The sequence below is a fragment of the Neltuma alba genome, unplaced genomic scaffold (assembly GCF_004799145.2).
Source record: "Neltuma alba isolate B1F8T4 unplaced genomic scaffold, ASM479914v2 tig00011612_pilon, whole genome shotgun sequence".
NCBI lineage: Eukaryota > Viridiplantae > Streptophyta > Magnoliopsida > Fabales > Fabaceae > Neltuma > Neltuma alba.
Window position 1 is genome coordinate 57,322 of NW_021636263.1, and position 19,421 is coordinate 76,742.

Consider the following 19,421-nt stretch of genomic DNA (forward strand, 5'->3'; position numbering starts at 1 on the left):
CAGAACACAAAATAACAACTTCTATAGCTAGAACAGAAAAATACCTTAAATTATTATTAAGGAAAAAACGGATTTGATCATAGAAATGATTTTGGCTCTGACATGAAACAGAAGAGAACTTTCTAACCGGACTGTGATGGATAGAACCTTCTGAGAAAAAACTGGCCACATGAGAGAGAGAGAGAGAGAGTGAGTGAAAGGATGGATAGGAATTTTGCAAGTGAAATAACAAAGGGCACTCAATTTATATATAATAGTAAGGAGTGAAAGAGGCATCAGAAACATCATAAAACGGTCACTTCAATTAAAGTTTTTAATAACAAATTAGGAATGTTTAATTGAAATCTGAGATGGGATTAGAGAAAACACAATCTTTCTAATTTGGGTTCAAGACAAAGTTGGCATGAAATAATCCCAAAGTACAACTGTAATGCTTTCCTAACGTAAGATTGAACAAGATTGTTTTCAAAATTAAATATTGGGTTGTAAGTAGATTCTTGTTTCAGTTCCAACATTTATGATATATGGGTATATGTACATGATTTGAAAAAAGTTTTATTAGAGATTAAAAATTGATTTTTATATAGATCATATCAAATTTTAAAAAAAAAAACTGCAGACTGTAGGTCAAACAGTGGACTAACTTTTTTCAAAAAAAAAAATAAAGGAACAAAATTACTACCTTCAGTCCTTAATATAAGGCCTTGTTTGATTTTTATTTTGATCCTAAATATAAGACCCCCAGTCTACTTTGTCTCTCATGTTTATCTAGTTTTTCCCAAGATAGTCATTTTAATAATAGTAGTTCTAACCAATAAACTTGATTAGAAATGATATTTTTAAAAACAATATTTATCTATTACAAATAACTAACTTAACCCCTTTTCTTAATCTATTCAAATTAGTCAACTAACTCTTGTATTTAGGACCAGAGGTAGTAAATATTTTTTTGCCAGGAAAAGAAAACCAAAAAGAACGCTCAATGAAGTAATTGAATGAGACCTTCTGCCTAACAATATATCTAATGACATCGTACGATTCATGTAGCCGACCTCACTTAGTGGGATGAAGCTTATTGTTATTGTAAAAAAATAGATACTGAAACTCATTCTTATCGTATCATCATCTCTTGGTCAAATCAAATTCTTAGCATGCTATTATATGTTCATAATCAAATTGTTAAATTAATATTTTGAATAAGATGGATTTTAACTTGCTTATTGAAAGAGTTAGAGAGAGGTGTTTTGTATGCAGGATTGAAATGTTAAAAGAAAGAACGTTTAATTAAAAAAAGCGGGGAGTTTATATGCTTCCTTCTTCTTCTTTTCTTTTTTTTTAAGACATAAACCTTAATTAAGGTCTTATAAAATTGATTACTCCAAAAGTGATTACATTAATCATAATCAAACGAAACAAAGAACAGCTGTCATCATGAACCCTTGCTTCGCAACAAGACAATCGATTTATAATTAAAAGTGCGTTGGGAGTCCTAGATTTGGTTGGTAGCCTCAGCCCCACACTTATAAATTGCCATGCCATATTACCACACACACACACAGATGTGTGTGTATTTTTCTTGCCAACCATATTACCACACATATACATATACATATATATTTATATATAAACACATAGAGAGGGAGTGTTAAAATCGTTCTTAGAAATTTCCCATTGGATGTTCACAGAAGTAATAAAATTGTTGTTGTTCGGTTCATCTAAATATATATATATAACGCTCTTGTATAAAAAAAAATAGACCGAAATATATCTTTAATTCTTTAATTTTATACAAGATTTTAACTTATCTTATAGGCATTAAAATACATATATCCATTTAAAAATAATTTCAACTTCCAAAAAAATTAAAAAAGCAATTTGCGCTCCTCAAAAAGTTACCACCAATTTAGCGGAGCCACGTTAGATTGAAGGAGGCCCCACCTTGTGATAAATTATAATTTATAAATAGGTGACAGTAGGTCTTTTGTCTGGTAAAGAAACTCTACCCATAATTTCACAAACTTTACTATGATATTACTTTCATAAAAAATATATACATCATTATTTTCTTCTTACCTTTAAAATCAAAACCGACTTTTTAACAACCCTTTTTTTTAATTATTTGCCTTTTATTTCATGTTCAACAATTTTAGAACATGAGATCACATAGAGGAGAACTGTGAGGCGTGTAACACACACACACACATTATTAAATTTTGATTTTTATTATTAATGTTAATAACCTTTTAAATTATTAAAGTAACACAGGTCATGATGAGTTTTCAACTTTGTTCTTCTAAAAACCTAGACAAACTTATAGTTCTGTAAATATTTTAATGCTTGGTGCTTATAAGAACCAAAGTCAACGAAGGTTACCATGTCTCTAAAAGAAATTGTTAGTGCTATGCTACATTAAGATTCATTAAAAATATGTTGATTTGTTCACTCAATCACTTGTTGAAAACATTAAAACTTCTAATTTCTTCCCCAGTTGAATGTTTCCCCTTTCAAAGATACAAAATATACTATCATACCAAGTTCTGAATATGCCTCTCAACCATAGTATGCTTTTCTTTCTTTTTTATTTTTCAATTTTAAAGGACATAAATTATCTATCAAACACAAATCCTATGTGACTATTTAATAGTGCGTGCCTGCAACAATTATTTCCATGAAAATAAATAAGGCTCTCGTACATTACCGAAGCAATGCAATTTTTATTACTATTTCCGGTTCTTAATATAAAAGCTCGATTAATTTTTATTTTGGTTCTAAATATAAAATTTTAATTCATTTTATCTCTTATATTTATCTATTTTTTTTCAAAATAATCCTTGTAATAATAGTAGTTCTCACCAATTTACTTAATTAGCAATGATATTTTTTAAAAAAATATATTTATTATAAATAATTAACTTAACTAATTTTTAATTCTTATATTAAAAACCAGAGGTAATATAATAGTTTAAGATTTAAGATGTGATTGAGCGATAGTCATACACACACACATATATATAGAGCTTGAAAAGAAGAACGTATCTCACCTTTTGCATAATTTAATTTTCATCAAGGAATATAGAATATGCGATTAAATTAGAATGATGATAATGTACAAATAAGTAGGGACCCTCCAATAATTATTAGATCGTGGAGGTGGTGGTGGAGAGAGGTAGCCCCACTAACGAGTCTTATTTTTACCATTCCTCTTCTTATTTTGTACCTTTATCGCAGCTGTACGTCTAGGCTGCCCCAGAAGTTCCGATTCCCCACGTACACCACTTTAGGATCTTGTAAGGAAGAATAATTATTTTAAAGTCGAGGACTTGGTTTGAATGGAAGAAAAAATGAGGGGAAAAATTAGGAGAGAAAAAAAATACTATAAAAAAAGTCTACTATTTTAAATAATTTACAAATGAGTAGCAAGCAAAGGTAGTGTTATTCTTTTCGCTCCCTGATTTTCTTCTCACAGAGACAGAATAAAGGGTAAATTATTGACCTTAAAAGATTTCAAAGTGTGGGTGGTGGTGATGATGATGATGATGATGAGGGAGTATGAGATGTGAAGCTAAAAGAGGCATAAGACATGGTACCGCCACGGATGCTGTCATGAATCACTTGGGCTTTGGCATTCTCGCCGGCGGCGCCCATGGCGACGTGCAATGGGAACAAGTGATCCGGCCATGGGTGTGCCATTTTCGCATGTGGTGCCTTCTCTTCGTACTTGTTCACTTCTTCGTGTCTGCACATTTATATGTATATATATATATATATATATCATCACCCTTTTTATATGGAGCCTTTTCTTCCCTCACAATGAGTTTTCCAAGTTCAATTTTATATGTCGTCTTATCTCTTCTCTTCTTTTGCCCCTTTTCTATTTCAAATTTCAATTCCATATATGAGACATCCTTCTTCAGTCCATTTATTCTGTCTGCCATTCTATATATGTAGATTCGATGGCATCATATATATATATATATATATATACACGTATAATTGATATATTGTATACTAAGGCTGAATCTCCTCAGCCATATTGGTAGTATTATGAACATAGTATTGAGAGGCTAAGTCATGTTGTGGAAGCAAAGAAAATACAGTACCTGCCATTAAGAAGAGAGTCTTTCAACCAGGAAATGAATTCAACAGCCCAAGGAACATCGCCGACGGCGTCCCAGCGAGCTGTTCTCAGGTTATGAGTGGCACTTCCGGACCCAATTATCAGAACTCCTTCTTCCTTCAAGGGAGCCAATGCCTTTCCCATCTCATAATGAAACGTCCCGTCTCTGTTCCCGGAAACTGACAGTTGGCACACCGGGATGTCCGCCTCAGGGTACATCAGCATCAGCGGCACCCACGCGCCATGGTCCAACCCTCGCGTTCTGTCTTCGTCCACGCGCTCTATCCCCGACGCTTCGAGAAGCTCCTTCACCCTCCTCGCCAGATCTGGAGCCGCCGGTGCCGGATATTTCAGCTGCACGATGTAATTCAGAGATCGCGCATGAGGATTGAATTCTGACGTACTGTGAGTTAATTCTTTCAATGAGTAAATTAATCCCCAGAGCACGTAAACCTAATGAGCGAGAGAGATCTGAGCTTTGAGAAACTTGGAACGGAAGAAATAGGAACGAACCTCGTACAAGAATTTGGGGAAGCCATAGAAGTCGTAAATGGTGTCGTTGCGAGGGACGATGTTGACGGAGGGGAATTCGGTGTCCCAGTGACCGGAGATTATCAGAATGGCGGAAGGCCTCTGCGGGAACACCTCCGTCTTCCATTTCTGGAGGAATCCTCTAGCCGGAGTCGTCTCGTCGATCAACAGCATCGGGGATCCGTGCGAAATGTAGAACGTCTCCTTGATCGCTTGCATCTTTAATTGCCGCTTAGCTATATATGTTGGATGATTAATAAATCTGCTTATTAATACTGATTCGTATCTGGGATATCAAACTAATTCAGTTTCTCAGGAAATTAGAATTGAGAAATAGATCCTGACATGGGTAGGTGAGTACCGCGTAATATCTCCCCAGTCCCCACCTAACAAACCCCAGACAGGTATTTCGTTATTTCGTCTTTTCTTTGTCTCAACTATCGCCTATTTTTTTCGGTCAAAGGAAAACTATTGCCTATTTGTTTTTGAGGTGACTTTGAGAGTACCTATTTGTGTGTCCCTGTTTTAGTCTAGTGCATTAATTTAAATAAATTAAAAAATTAGGTAAATTAATTATTTATAATAAATATATATTATATTTTTTTAAATATCTTTACTAATCAATTATATTAATTATTATTATAATAAAAATTATTTAAAAAATAAATATATATATATATATTAAAAAAAAAAACAAATGACATATTGGCAAAACGAGCACTGACTACTCCTATTGGCCTTCAAGTTTAGCGTGCTTTTTTGTTTTTGGGAACTATTAGCGTCTGCACCTGTCACCCAGTTTTGTCTTCGTCTCTCTTTTCTTTTCTGATTGTGTAATATACATATATATATATATATATTTATATAGAGAGATTGGGTGTTATATTTAAAATAAAAATAAAAATCAAACAAATTTTATACTACCTCCTCCGGTCCTTAACCTATTTGACTTTTATTTTTATCCTAAATATAAGATTTCAATCCACTTTGTCTCTCATATTTATTCAATTTTTTCCAAGATAGTTCTTCTAATAATTATAGTTATAGTCGATACACTTGATTAACAAGGATATTTTAAGAAAAACAACACCTATTTAGAACAAATAACTAACTCAACTTATTTTCTTAATCTCTTCAAATGAGTCAACTGGCTCTTATAATTAGAATCGGATGTAGTATTAAAGAGAAGGGGTGATAGTATGATTCACGATTCAAGGTTGAATCTGGCGAAAAAGGGGAGGTTGAAAGTTTGTTACCTTCCACTTTAAGTCTGAGCGCTCCTATTGAGAGGGGCAAATAACCTGATAATATAATTTAGGAAAAAATATTAAATGCCGGATAATAATATTTTTTTAAAAAAATTCTTCTTAGTTTTGCCTTTTTTTGACCCGCAACTTCTCCTTAGTTGACCGCATGAGACATGACATCAGAAGAAAGAACATCTGGAAGGGGACTAGGTATTACTATTATCCCATTTTCAAAGTTTTGCCATTTGACCTCTTCCACCGGTTAGACATTTTAGAGAGTGTTTGGATAAAAACCAAACCATGATTTCAGAAGTGTTTTTACGGATTACGAAGTAAATATGTGGAGGAGGTTATTTCGTTTTGCGAAAAAGTGCTTCTGAAACCACGGTTTTGAAACACCCAAACAGAGCCTTAATCACACAGACACACACAAACACACACACAGAGATACCTGTGTGTGTCTGCATATGCTTCCTTATCTTTTTAAAAAAACATATATACTTCCTTCTTATCCAACACTTGTCCCTATAAGAATCAATAAGAATAAGGCCTGCTTTGGCTTTAAAAAGAAAAAAGGAACAAGGCCTATCAAAAAATAATTATGAGAATAAGGCTTATCACCAGAAAAATGAAATAAGAATGAGACTTGTGGTTGCATCTGGGGCTGTCGTTGTCTTTGGATTTTTGGGCTGTCTTCATTGACATTATTATTCTGAAGTCATGCTTCAAGTGATCTAGATATGCAGTGTAGATGTGCAATAACTATTTTAGTTTAAAAAATAAGGACTTTAAATTATGGAAAATGACAATAAAACCTTAAACACTGATCGTTTTAATTAAATTGTCCAGTTAAAAAAGACAATACTAAAATGCAAAAAGGAAGACTGTTAAATTACAGGTGATTTTTTTTTTGGCCCAACCTTATAAGATACTCCCACTAGTCCTAAATATAAGTTTCAAATAACTAATTTGGAAATAATAAATAATTAGTTAAAATTAGTTAAAAGCAATAAATATATTAGTGTTATGAATATAATAATATCTTTATAGATATCCATATATCTCACATTATCTTCTATATTTCCTATATCTCCTATAATCTCCAATATCTTTTATTCTCTATATCCCACAATTATTTCATATTAATATGTAATCTGTAGATTTTATCAAAGGTATAAAGCTATACCTATAAATAGAGGCCATATATAATGTACTAAGTACACTTGAATGGAAAGAAAAGTACTTTTTCTTGCTGATCCTCTCTTCTTTTGTATGATTCTTCTCTATTTCTTCTTTATTCATAACAATTAGAAATATAATCTTGTTTTTAAATATGCCCTTATAATAAATAAAAAAGAAGGATGAAAGGAAATGGATGGAGAAATATGATAAAAGAGAATATAATGAATGGGAGAGAATAAATAATTTGAGAACAAGATTAAAAAAATACATCAAATGATAAGATAAACATAAATTGAAACTTATAAAATTGACCACACACTTTCTCAAATTTAAAACTTATAGATGTACACTTAATGTATTCTTCCGATAAGATGCAATTTTAATTGCAATATTTAGCGAGATGAGTATGTGGCACCATTAGATTTTGAAAGGATGCAAAAATACATAATCATGATTTTAAGAGTATTTTTACAATATACAAAATAAATATATAAAAAAATTTATCTCAATTTAAAAAATATGTTTCTGAAAAGAGCTTACGGGGTTACCCAAAATTTGCCTCTGTTGTCAAGTCCTCCGAATGAACACTTTTACTTCTTTTGTTTTTTTTATTGATTTGGTTGGCCCTAAATTTGTCCGCATTTCACCTTCTTTTTCTTTCCTTCTTTTTTTATCTCCCTTCACTTGCCAGCCCTCATCCTTTCTCTCTCATTTCTTCATTCTTCTCTTTCTCTCCACGCACTTATATCCTTCTCCTTTAGGCTCTGTTTGGCTCAATAAAAGGAAGTGAAGGAGAGGAGAGTAGAAAGATTTTTAATATTATCCTATTTGAATTTATAGAAAGAGAGGGAAGGAGAAGAGTTTTAATATTATCTTATTTGATTCATGAGGAGAGGGGAGGAAAAATATTTTGACATAGACAATTTCGTCCTTATTTTATTTAAGACATCATATGACAAAATATGGGTATAATGATCACAACATGACAAAATATTATCCTTTCTTTCTAAATTCTCCCAATTTTAAAGGGGAGGGGAGGAAAAAAAATTTTAAAATTTTTGCTCCCCTCCTAAAATTTGTGTGTTGCCAAACAAGTAAAAATAATTAAAATCATTCTCTTTTCCTCTCCTCTCTTCCCTTCCAAATCTCTCATACCAAACACATCCTTACACCCTCGTCCTTCCCTCCCCTTTGCGTTCCTCTCTGGCACTTGTTCTTTCCCATCTTTCTCTCCCCAGTATCCTCCACATTTAAACTCCAAAGTTCGACCCCATCAAATGAAAGCGTCCACGTTTGAAGAGTCAGCCTCCACGGTAGCTACCTCGGTGTCGCCAAACCAACCACAGCCACTGCTGATTTCATCGTCATCTTCTCTGCTTTGGCCTCTGGCCTGGTCAAGGAGTAATCTCTAGAACACTAACCAGCATGACCAACTCGGCCAACCTGCTTCTGCAAGCAAAGATGGTAACACGGGACAATCCACGGCTCACGGGTTGACATGTGATAGGTTAGGATTAAACAGCGAAAATTAAAAAAACTCGTATAATTATGAGTTAATTTTTAATTAATTCTAACCTATCGGGGTGGGTTGGGACCACGCTCAACTACTATTTTAAAAAAATTGATATTTTTTATACAATAAAATTTTTATTATTTTTTAAAATACTTAATTCAAAACATTAAATAAATAGCTTGCACGGGGCATCTTTGAGTGTGTCACCAATCTCTTGATACTGTGACAGACTTGCAATGATTAAAAAAAAAAAGGAGGAAGAAAATGACGAGTGGAGAGATGAAAGGTAGGGATAGAGGGAGTTTGGAAGAAAAAGAGAGAAGTGATGAGAAAAAGATGAAAAGGAAGAAGATTGATGAGAAGAGGCGCGGAGGAATGCAGGGGGGGGGGGGGAATGAGAGGCGGGAAAGACGATGAGGTAATACCGTGTTAGGAGAGAGTTTGGAGGAAGGAAAAAAAAAAAAAGCGTTGAAGATGAAGAAGGCTGACGTTGAGGGACGGAAGTGAAAACCAACGTGGTACAATGTCGCTATTTTTTAATGATTATAAAAGTGTTTGAATAGAAATCAAACTATGATTTCATAAGTAATTTTACGGTATACAAAATAAATATGTGGAGGAGATTATCTCAATTTATAAAAAAATGCTTTTCAAAAGTGATTTTCATATCATCCAAACACCCCTTGTAACTCAAAACTTAACGATGCAGGTGCCAGGTGCCAGTTACCAGACATTTATATTTCAAAAAATTTTATTAAAAAATTGCAACTTAACAGGCTTGTTTGGCAAATGACCAGAACCATATTTTTAGGATCCAAACCATGATTTGGGTAAAAATTTCTAAACAGGAAAAAAAAATCAGCAAACCATGATTTTGAATTAAAATCATTGTTTTATGCTCAAAACTATAGTTTCAGAAAAAATGAATCCATTCTGTTTTTAGTTCAAAATAGAAACTATGATTGTATCTGTCAAAATAGATTTCAATGATAATATGACTTTAACACTCATCAATTATTTTTCTATAAACATATTTATCTTATATTTTATAAATATATACACACATTAATTATTTATTAATTACATTATCTTAAATATTATTAATTATGTTGGTGAAAAGTATGTTATTAACAATTTTATTCCTTCAAATTAAAATATCTTATAAAATTTATCTTTTATATAATTATCATATTAACTTACGCCCTTTTTAGTAATTTGCACATATAAAAGGTATTTCTGATAACAACTATCCAAACAAAAATCTATTCTCGAGAAGTTATTCTCTAAACTATGATTTAGTTTCATCCAAACACCCTAAGATGAATTTCTCTGTAAAATTTAATAAGTTTTTCCTTTTTTACCCAAAAGTTAATAATTTTTTTTAATTTTATCGCGATATAATAAAATCTACCAGCTGTTTACGATTTTTTCAGTTTATTAAAAGACCTACTATTTATCAACGACAAACAATATCACTTATTTCTTTTAGATTTGTGCACAAAAATATGTAGTTTTATTATATATATTATAATGTATTCACTATAGATGACCTCTCATATAACCAAATAGTATTAAAATTAAACATAAAATTTATAATAAATCACATCATTTAGGATGTGCTTATGAGCTCCCAGAAATACTTTAAAAAAAATACTTTTATACATTTTTTATGTTTATCTCCAAATTTAAAATCACCTGTAAGGTTCGAAACACCCCTTATAAAAATAATAGGCATCAGTTATATTATATTTTTTGATTTAAAAACGCAAATAATTTAATTTAGTAGCTGAAAGATTTGAATGGGGTGCGGTTGTTTTGGTGCGGCAGCACGCAGTTGTCTTGGCCTACAAAAGTACATGGAGAGACTATACTCGCAAAATCCAAATATCAGTGTGCGCCAAGGGAGACTCAACGCCAAAAGGAAACATATGGGCGCGCCTAATCTATAGGCTGATGAAGAGAATTTGGTTACGTATGCGTAAGATTTTCTCTTTGTTGTGCGTTTGATAGGGTTTGGTTTGACTCCACTGTGCAAATCCCACTTCATTTTGGTTTGTTTTGGTCGAACATTAGCAATATAACAGAATGTTGTGTTGCCATTGTCGCTTGTCAGTCTTGGCTGCTTTATCTAGTGTTTTGATCAGTGATTCTTGGCATATCACACGGTATCCAATTCACTAACTTTTGTTATTCAAATGCTGTTTCTTCTTCGGTCTGGTTTTGCTTCTTCTCATTTGTTTTCCCAATCTTTTCCTCTCTCTCTATATATTTTGAGTTGAGGAAGTTAAATTGGGTTTGCTCATTTTTCTCGGAGGGGAGGTGGTCTTCTTCTTTCTTCAACTTATTTCTTAGGGGTGCATTGAGATTGGATATTTGTCAATTGAAACTTTATTTAATTTTGTTTTTAAAATGCTGTTTCTTCCTCGGTTTTGTGGTTGGCCCTTGTCACGTGTTTGTCAATCTTTTCCTCTATGACTCGTATGTTGCAGAGAAGTTTAATTGGGTTTGACGCTAAAAAGAAGTTGTCTCCTTTCTTGTTTCTTCAATTTATTTTCGTGTGGGTGCATTGAGGTTGGGTATCTATCAATATATTCTCGATCCAAGGAGAAAATAGGACATTTTGAGTTCTATGATTTATTCTATTCCTGTCTTGCCTAATTGTCATTCTACTCTTAATTTAAACCTTGTTGCACTCTTTGGGCAAAAAAAAAAAAGAAGCAAAATTGTCGAACCCATACTATAAGTAAGTTGCGGTGTCTAATAATTGCTTCTATAGGTTTCTACGAGTTCATATTTTGTCATATGCGATTAAATCTGTTTAGATGCTGGTAAGTGTTTCTTATTGAGTGCAGCTATAAATTATTGTACGCTCATTTAATTTTACAATTTGTTTTGTCAGGTTGTATACACCAGCTATTACGTGACAAGCAGGCTATGCAAGTTGGTATTATTTTGGCTGTGTGACTACCTTCTGGCTATATTTTACGACTGGATTGATTCTCATTATGAGTAGTATGCTGAAGAGATCTCATGAAGAGACTGTTCAGTCATCTTCCAAGCATCCTCATGAAGATGCTGTTACTTATTCTAAATTGTCATCATTGGCTTCGAATGAATATCACATTGAAACAGTTCAAGACTCCTGTGTGGCAAAGATCCCACGTTATGAATCTCATGATACAGACAGACAATTTCCTCCTCACTCAGCTCATCGGATGCCATCATTGTCTAATGAGCCACATTTAAATCATCCTGTCAGTACTGAAAACAGTTTAGAAGTAAGGGATTTTAAGGATGGTAGAGATCTCCAGCTTGTGAACTGTGATGTTAAGTCAGAGAAGAACGAGTTCCATGGTGAGCTTACAAGGGATTCTCAGATTGCTAAGAATGAGAAGGATGTGCATGTTAAAGGTAGAGAAGATGACAAGAAAGATGTTAGATATGATAGGGATAGTCGTCATGATTTTAAAGGTGATATGAAGACAGAGAAGAATGGTTACAGTGTGTCGAGTAGTCCATTGAATTTGAAAGAATCAAAAGAGCGCCATAGGGGGAAAAGATACTCTGATGCTTCCAGTGGGGCTTTGGATGTTAGGCATGTATCACATGGGAATACGAAAGGCTCTCTCGTGGCTGGGAAGGAGGGTTCAACTGCAGAGGAGAAGAATTACGTGGAAAGTCATGAGGCTCTTGGGGAGAACAAATCTAAAGACAGATCTAAAGAGAAGGATAGAAAAAGAAAGGATGTAATGCATTGGGATTGTAGGGAAAAGGAAAAACAAAGAAGCGACTGTAGAAGCAGTATGCAAGTAGCTACTAAAGATGAAGGCAAAGATTCTGCTAAAGAAGTTAGGGATGTACAGAGGTTGGAGAGGGCGAAAAGAGATGTTCCAAAAGACAAGGCTAGTTTAAAAGAGAGAGGAAAGGATCGTATCAAGAGGGACTTATGTAATGAAATTGTAAAAGTTCAAAATAATGAGAAAGAGCATGGTGATGCATCAGTTAAAATTCCAGAGCAAGATAAGGCATTGCCAGAACAGAAGAAACCAAAAGATCATGATAATTGGAAAAATGTTGACGGGGAACCAGCGGAGAGGAGGACTGAAAAGAATTCTGATTTAGGAGATAGGGCTGATAAGCGTAGTAGGAGCTTTGACAAGGAACCTGAAGAGGGAAGTGCTGATAGGGAAGGGGAAGCTGAGAATGAGAAGGAAGTCTATAATTCTGGTGTTCACCATCGTAAGAGAGTGAAAAGATCAAGAGGTCTTCCACAAGTGGCTAATTGTGAGCCTCATGTCAGATCCCCTGCTCAAGACAATGAAGGGTATTTTCCCCCTAAATGCTTGGGAAGTTTACTTTCTAATAAGCATCTTTCTGCTTCCTTGTTAATTTTCTTATAATCTTTGTAAACAAATTTTACCCCGTGTATATATATATGAGACTGATTTACGAATGCTGAAGTTCAAGATTTTTTAAAATTTATGACCACTGAATTTTGTATTTCAATTTCCCCCCTCTTACTGCATGCGGCAGGATGGTCATGTCTGCTTGCAAGTATAGCATTTAAAACTGAAATGATTGACCTTTTGTGGTTGAAGTCTGAACTTTATAGGGATACGAATATTCCTAGATGCTATTTATTAATCAAAAGAAAAAGTGTGGTAGTGCTTCTTTCTTTCCCTGCTTTTATGTTATATCCTGGATCTTTGGAGAGATAAGCTTGTGACCTATGATTTCTGTTTTGTTTTTCTCATATATAATCCTATTGGATATCTAAGATGTCGATGTAATAGTTGTTTTTAAACTTTGAGAACCTTGTCTTTTAGAAGACTTAGATTAGATCTAAATGCAGCTCCTATTGAACTGAGACAAGAACTTTGTTTCGATTTGATCCTTTTCTCTCATCAAAAGGTTGTCTTTTATTGCCTCTACTTTTCTTTTTCATGTTTTTTTACCCTTCTGTTTTGAAGCACCACATGTCAAGTTTTGCTTCTTCTGTATGGTATAAATATCAACAATTTCTCATATCTCTTAATTGAGTCTTACTCTTTGGAGCTTGGAAGTATCCTGAAAGGATTTGATGGAATCCTTTCTACTGTTCTATTTTCTTTCATTTTGATATTGACTATCTGGTTCATTTATTTTGCAGGTCTCAAGGTATGCTGTTATGTTTTGTTCCATTGGCTCAAAGTAGTTGGTTTGTTCTAGATCACTGAACATGTGGCATTGTTATTTAATGTATCAGCAGAACTTGAGTTAACATGTAGCCGCATATTTTGTATTTTTACCCCCTTCCTTTTTTTACTTACCTCCCCTGCTTGTCCTTTTACTGTGTCATCACTATTGTGTGATGGGCTACTGTCATCACATATTCATATATTCAGTCAATTGTTTATGCATATTGGATGGAAAAGACTGCAGCTGCCAGCCTATCCTTGCATATTCATCATATAGAAGTTTCTCTCATTTCAGGCAAAGCAGAACTGTCTGTATATAAAGTTGGGGAATGCATACAAGAATTGGTAACATTGTGGAAGGAATATGAATTATCTCAAACAGAAAAAAATGGTGAAAGTTCTAAAAAAGGCCCCACTCTTGAAATACGGATACCAGCAGAGCATGTCACTACTGCCAATCGCCAAGTATGATTAAAACTGATATGTACCATGTTGTAATATTGATCATTTTGTTTTGGGTTCTAATATGTATTTTAAAGTTGTTAAGATTTAAGCTTTTTCCATGTTGAGCTTAGATTATTTTGTTTAGGTCAGAGCTAGCCAGCTATGGGGCACTGATGTGTACACATATGACTCAGACCTTGTTGCTGGTATGTGCTGTTACTTATTACAAAGAGGACACAATTAGCTTTGCTTGAAAATGATCAAGGTGAAGTAATTGAGATTAGTATTTGATGTGGCAATTTTGTTGCACAGTTCTCATGCATACTGGTTACTGTCAACCATCAACTTCTCAGCCTCCCACAACCATACAAGAGTTATGTGCAACCATTCGGGTGCTTCCTCCACAAGAATGTAAATCACCGCCTTGATTTTTTTTTTTTTAAATAATCATAGAGATGCCATGTTGATTCTTTAAATGGTCGTCATTACATTTTAAGTTCTCTAGGCCTTGGTACTATTGAGAGCAATTCTTGTGGTTTAACATCATAGTTTGCATATATGATGCATATAACAAATATTTCAGTTGAACTTGTGGTTCTGATTCTGAACATTACCTGTGCATTGTGCGGCAACAGAAAATAAAAACGAGAGAGAGAAAATTTCGGAACTTTTAAATCTCAAATTCAAACTCGGAATTTGCTCGAGCAGCTCATACATTTAATTACATGCATGCTCACTAAGTCGATTGCATTCAATGCCTCCAAATATCACCCAAATAGAACTATTTATCATTACATGTCTGAACACACCTTTAGGTCAAGTTAAAACAACCAATATAAAAATTCTAATGACATAAATTACTTTTAAGAATATAATAATACCTATCAGAAGACATAACCGCTTATATATCTATTGGATCAAACATTTGGCATGATATTTTAGGGAAGGCAGTTAGCTATACAGAACTGAGAGCTACTCCTGTACAAAAAGGCAATGAGAGGCACTTTTTATGCAAGTCACTGTAATGGCCACCAAGCACCTACTTAGATGTTGGCTTGCAGACATGATTGATTAGAAGCCTTGAAATATTTATCTGTGATGTAGAGGGAAGTTAGTTGCGGTGATGTTGATTTCCCTTCCTCTCTCAGTTAATATTGCTATTTCTGTCAAACTTTTCAACATTTTGTAGATAATCTGAAGATTCTAAATTTATTTGATATTAGGTTATATTTCTACTCTGAGAAACAGTGTCCGTTCCCGTGTCTGGTGTGCAACAATTGGTTGCAGTTACCAAGTTGAAAGATGTTGCATTGTGAAGGTAGTAACAAGAACTCTGGAACGTATGTTGATTATCGCCCTGAATTTATATGATTTCTTTCATTATTCCCTTGGTTACTTTTGATGCACTTCATATAACTAAGTTTATTATGTTCCATTTTCAAGGCATGTCCTTTTGGTTCCTCATTTGTGGGAGATGGCTGAGTTGTTTTTATAGGCGTGCTCGTGTTACTATTTCCATAACATGTTAACTGCTACTCAAGATTTTCTTTGAAAAGAAGGGGTGTTAGTTCTGGAATGACTCTGCTTCTTCACATATGCGTACTAATATCTGTTTTTGCACACCTGTGCATGTCATTATATATTATCTAATTCTTGTTTACCATCTTTATTTCACTTTTATTTAGAAAGGAGGTGGAACTATAGATCTTGAGCCTTGCCTTGCACATACATCAAATGTTGAGTCCACCCTTGCTCCAGTGGCTGTTGAGAGGACGATAACTACCAGAGCTGCAGCCTCGGTTTGTCATTCATCTGATGATTAAACTCCTTGCTTTCAAAATCTAGCTAATATATCTGAAAAATTATATTTTATATCTTTTGGAGGACGTGTCCTCATAGTTTTATTGTTCTTATCTTTGATAAATTCATTTTCTATGAATTTCTTTGATTCTCCATAATTCATCAATTTTTCTATCTTTACTGAATACCTTCAAAGGCCGGATGGAAAACTGCAATCTTGGATGGAGGACGAGTTTTTTTTTTGGGGGGGGGGGGGTGATATTCTTAAAAAAAAAAAAAATCCTAGTTTTACAATTTCCTTTTTTCATGTTCTTCAGTAACTTGGTAAAGTAACCAACATGTTGACATTTTAATTTGTTATTGTACATGGTGACCTGCATTACAAGCAGAATGCGTTGCGGCAGCAAAGATTTGTACGAGAAGTCACAATCCTATACAATCTCTGCAATGAGCCTTGGTATATTAGCTTTAATTTACAGTTGTCTTGAGTTACAATATTTTCTTATTCTCCCTAAATTAGATACTAGATCTTTAAACCTTGTATTTTTGCAGCTTATCTTGACATTAGGTTTTTTTTTTTTTATTGTTGGCACATAATTCGTGTTCATGTCATGATAATAATATTTTTATCAGGACCAAGTACGGTATTAGCATTGTTGCGGACAAGGGTCTTAAAAAGCCACTCTTCACATCCGCTCGGTTGAAGAAAGGAGAGGTTTTATATTTGGAGACCCGTTCTTGCAGGTATTTTTTCGCACAGGAGTTTTGTAGGCTTCATTTAGATCCCTTCTTTTCCGGAATTTCCTTTTTTTTGGGGGAAAAAAAGTGCTTTGAACGTGGAACTGCGTTGCGTAATGTTCTTTAAAACCCTTGATAACAGAGTGACTGTTTTGTCTATTTGAAAATAAAGGGTCAGTTTCCATCATCATGTAGTCTGGGGTGTTGATGAATTCAGGATTCCTGTAGGACCTATATGACTAAGTTAATTACTCGCAGATATGAGCTATGTTTTACTGGAGAGAAGAAGAGGAAGTTGGTGCCACCAACTCAAATGCATGACCCAGATTTAGAAAAGTCTCAAAACCACTCACTTTCCGCAAAAAGTGGAAAATCTGATGGGAAAAATGTTGTGGTTGATATCTTTCGCTGGTCTCGCTGTAAGAAGCCTCTGCCCCAGGAAATGATGCTTACACTTGGCATACCTCTGCCCCTTGATTATGTGGAGGTAGTTTCAAATGCATTATTTTTTCACTAGCATATCAATAATATTTCTATATCTTCTATTATTTTTAATGTTTGGAAGCCGTTTGCACGATCTTTCGTTTCATTTCCTAAAAAATTCTGTATCATACGGTTTTATGGCAGAACTTATAGGTGCTGTTTCATTCTAACCCGAATCTTATCTATAATATATAGCGGATTTAATTTGGTTTCATTCTGAGCATGATAGCTTAGCATGTGCACTGTGTGATCAGGTACTGGAGGAAAATCTTGAATGGGAAGATGTGCAATGGTCTCAAACTGGTGTTTCGATTGCAGGGAATGAGTATCCCCTTGCAAGTGTGCACTTCTTGTCAACTGATTAGTTCTTTTATTTTATTTATTTATTTATCCTGAGGACGATAGATTTTTCCCTTTTTTTTTCTTTGGGGGGGGGTGGTTGGGGTTGCTTTGCTTCTTTCCACGCATGAGGAATTTTAATACTGCTTTAATATGGTAATATAGGATTTTAGTCTTTCATAGAATTAGCTTTGTTACTTTTTAATGGGTTATTTTTCCTTAAAGTTTTGCATTATTGTCATTCTTATACAGTGACCATGCTAATCTTTTCTCTATCGTTCCAGTTGTATTGGATGTCCTTGAAGGGAGGGAAGTTGTGCATTATTGTCACAACTATTTAGTCCGAAAATAAGTTAAAATGAGTTGCTTACAGCTTGTAAAAGTATTGGTGAGTTGAATTGACCATAGAAATTGGGGAAGCAATGCCTTTGCTAAATGGGAAAACAAAAGGAGGACGTCTGAGCATCAAAGTTTAATCAAGCTGGCCATGTTTTGAAGGTTGCAAAGTGCTGATAAAATTGTCTCAACTAAAATCAGTATGAAAACTTGAAAGATTGTTGCACTTGTTGATTCTCATAGTTTTACGAAGTTTTAAAATATCTTTGTTTTATGTTGTGTCAAGGATAATGATAATAATAACAATAATAATAATTTTTCCTTCTTTCTCATCCATTCAAATGAAACTATTCTTTCGGTTATAAATATAAGATTTTTATACTAGTATGTATAAAAGTTTTATATTTAGAGCCTGAGGAGTACAATCTAAAATTACCGTATCATAGGTGGTCCATCGACAATAAACAATGGATCCTTGTTGATTTTTCCCACCTTTTTAGCCTCTTTATATTATTGTTTGCAATTTTCCTACAATTTTACAAACATGGTAAATCATTATTACCGGCACTTAGTGTTTGCCTCTGTGATTAAAAAGAAGTAAAACAACTGTCAGTAACAACTAAAGTACCCTCGCAATCCATGATAATCACTTAAGTAGAGTCTCAGGCTCTCAATATGAACCGTAAGGGACATGTTTAGCGGTAAAATCATATTTCTCATTAAATTTTTTAATTTAAATACAATAATTATGTAATTTAAAGAAGAAGTCATATACTGATTTGTTCAAACTTTACATTCGTTTAAATTTTAATTTTTAACTAAGAAATCTAACAATGAAAAATAAAATAGATGCAACAAAGGATTTTTCCATAACGAAAACCCAATAATTATAAAATGAAGGGGTTAATTAAGATCAATGCTATACATCTTGAGAAGCTACATTGAGTTCCCTAAAATCAATCTTCCTACAATCTAACTAATCTGATCCAACAATTTTTTTTTTTTCAGGCCTGGGATAAAATCCCCAGCAAGGCCATTCTAACGTCAATCAAAGTTTTATACAGATCTTTCACTCTTTCCCCTATAATTTCAATCTCACCTCCAATCCCCTGCACTTTCTCTTCAATCCCTCAACTGCAGATTTCACCTCTCTTTCTCTCTTCCCCTTCATCATTTCCTCTAAATCCCTTACTGATCTTACTGTCTCTTTCAAATCTTTCATAATCAAGTTTGTTCCACACCTTCTTCTCTGCATCTTCTCGATTCCTTCTTCTTGATTCACCAATTCCTGCAGAATTCTCAACCAGGAAGGTGAACTTCTTGACCTCTGAGACTCTGTGATTGTAGGGATTCTGCGTTTTGAATCAAACGACAATCCAAGCTCGAGGAATTCACAAGCCATCAACGCCATAGCCTTGGAACCACACATGATCTCCCCGAGCTCTGATTCATCATGACCTAGCTTTCGCCTCAGGATTCTTCTCAGTCCATTTCGCTTGCTCACGACTTTGCAT

At 34.0% G+C, this 19,421-nt stretch overlaps 2 protein-coding genes and 1 non-coding gene across 3 annotated transcripts; 1 reads left to right on the top strand and 2 right to left on the bottom strand.

Moving 5' to 3' along the window:
- Positions 1-3,377: 3,377 nt before the first annotated feature.
- On the bottom strand, positions 3,378-5,009 carry LOC114715763 (extradiol ring-cleavage dioxygenase-like). The gene is made up of 3 exons (XM_028900645.1): positions 4,631-5,009; positions 4,101-4,471; positions 3,378-3,736 (listed from the first exon to the last, which is right to left on the bottom strand). The coding sequence occupies exons 1-3, from the start codon at positions 4,865-4,867 to the stop codon at positions 3,505-3,507; spliced, it is 840 nt and encodes a 279-aa protein (XP_028756478.1). The 5' UTR covers positions 4,868-5,009; the 3' UTR covers positions 3,378-3,504.
- A 5,478-nt stretch (positions 5,010-10,487) lies between these two features.
- LOC114715764 (uncharacterized) lies at positions 10,488-17,818 on the top strand. The gene is made up of 12 exons (XM_028900646.1): positions 10,488-10,568; positions 11,490-12,914; positions 13,740-13,747; positions 14,063-14,232; positions 14,357-14,417; positions 14,524-14,622; positions 15,435-15,529; positions 15,897-16,010; positions 16,401-16,468; positions 16,645-16,755; positions 17,008-17,236; positions 17,487-17,818. The coding sequence occupies exons 2-12, from the start codon at positions 11,596-11,598 to the stop codon at positions 17,595-17,597; spliced, it is 2,385 nt and encodes a 794-aa protein (XP_028756479.1). The 5' UTR covers positions 10,488-10,568; positions 11,490-11,595; the 3' UTR covers positions 17,598-17,818.
- Positions 17,781-17,883, bottom strand: LOC114715786 (U6 spliceosomal RNA). Its single transcript, XR_003737571.1, has one exon. It is a non-coding gene; the product is annotated as a U6 spliceosomal RNA (small nuclear RNA).
- Between the last annotated feature and the right edge of the window lie 1,538 nt (positions 17,884-19,421).

What these genes read in the sequence shown, in the direction of transcription:
- LOC114715764 (XM_028900646.1), top strand. Translation starts at nt 11,596, where the DNA reads ATGAGTAGTATGCTGAAGAGATCTCATGAAGAGACTGTTCAGTCATCT. An exon ending in CTACCAGAGCTGCAGCCTCG is followed by an intron (nt 16,011 to 16,400) that starts GTTTGTCATTCA and finishes CATTACAAGCAG; the next exon opens with AATGCGTTGCGGCAGCAAAG. An exon ending in TTGGAGACCCGTTCTTGCAG is followed by an intron (nt 16,756 to 17,007) that starts GTATTTTTTCGC and finishes AATTACTCGCAG; the next exon opens with ATATGAGCTATGTTTTACTG.
- LOC114715763 (XM_028900645.1), bottom strand. Translation starts at nt 4,867, where the DNA reads ATGCAAGCGATCAAGGAGACGTTCTACATTTCGCACGGATCCCCGATG. An exon ending in TCCCCAAATTCTTGTACGAG is followed by an intron (nt 4,472 to 4,630) that starts GTTCGTTCCTAT and finishes TACATCGTGCAG; the next exon opens with CTGAAATATCCGGCACCGGC. An exon ending in GACTCTCTTCTTAATGGCAG is followed by an intron (nt 3,737 to 4,100) that starts GTACTGTATTTT and finishes ATAAATGTGCAG; the next exon opens with ACACGAAGAAGTGAACAAGT.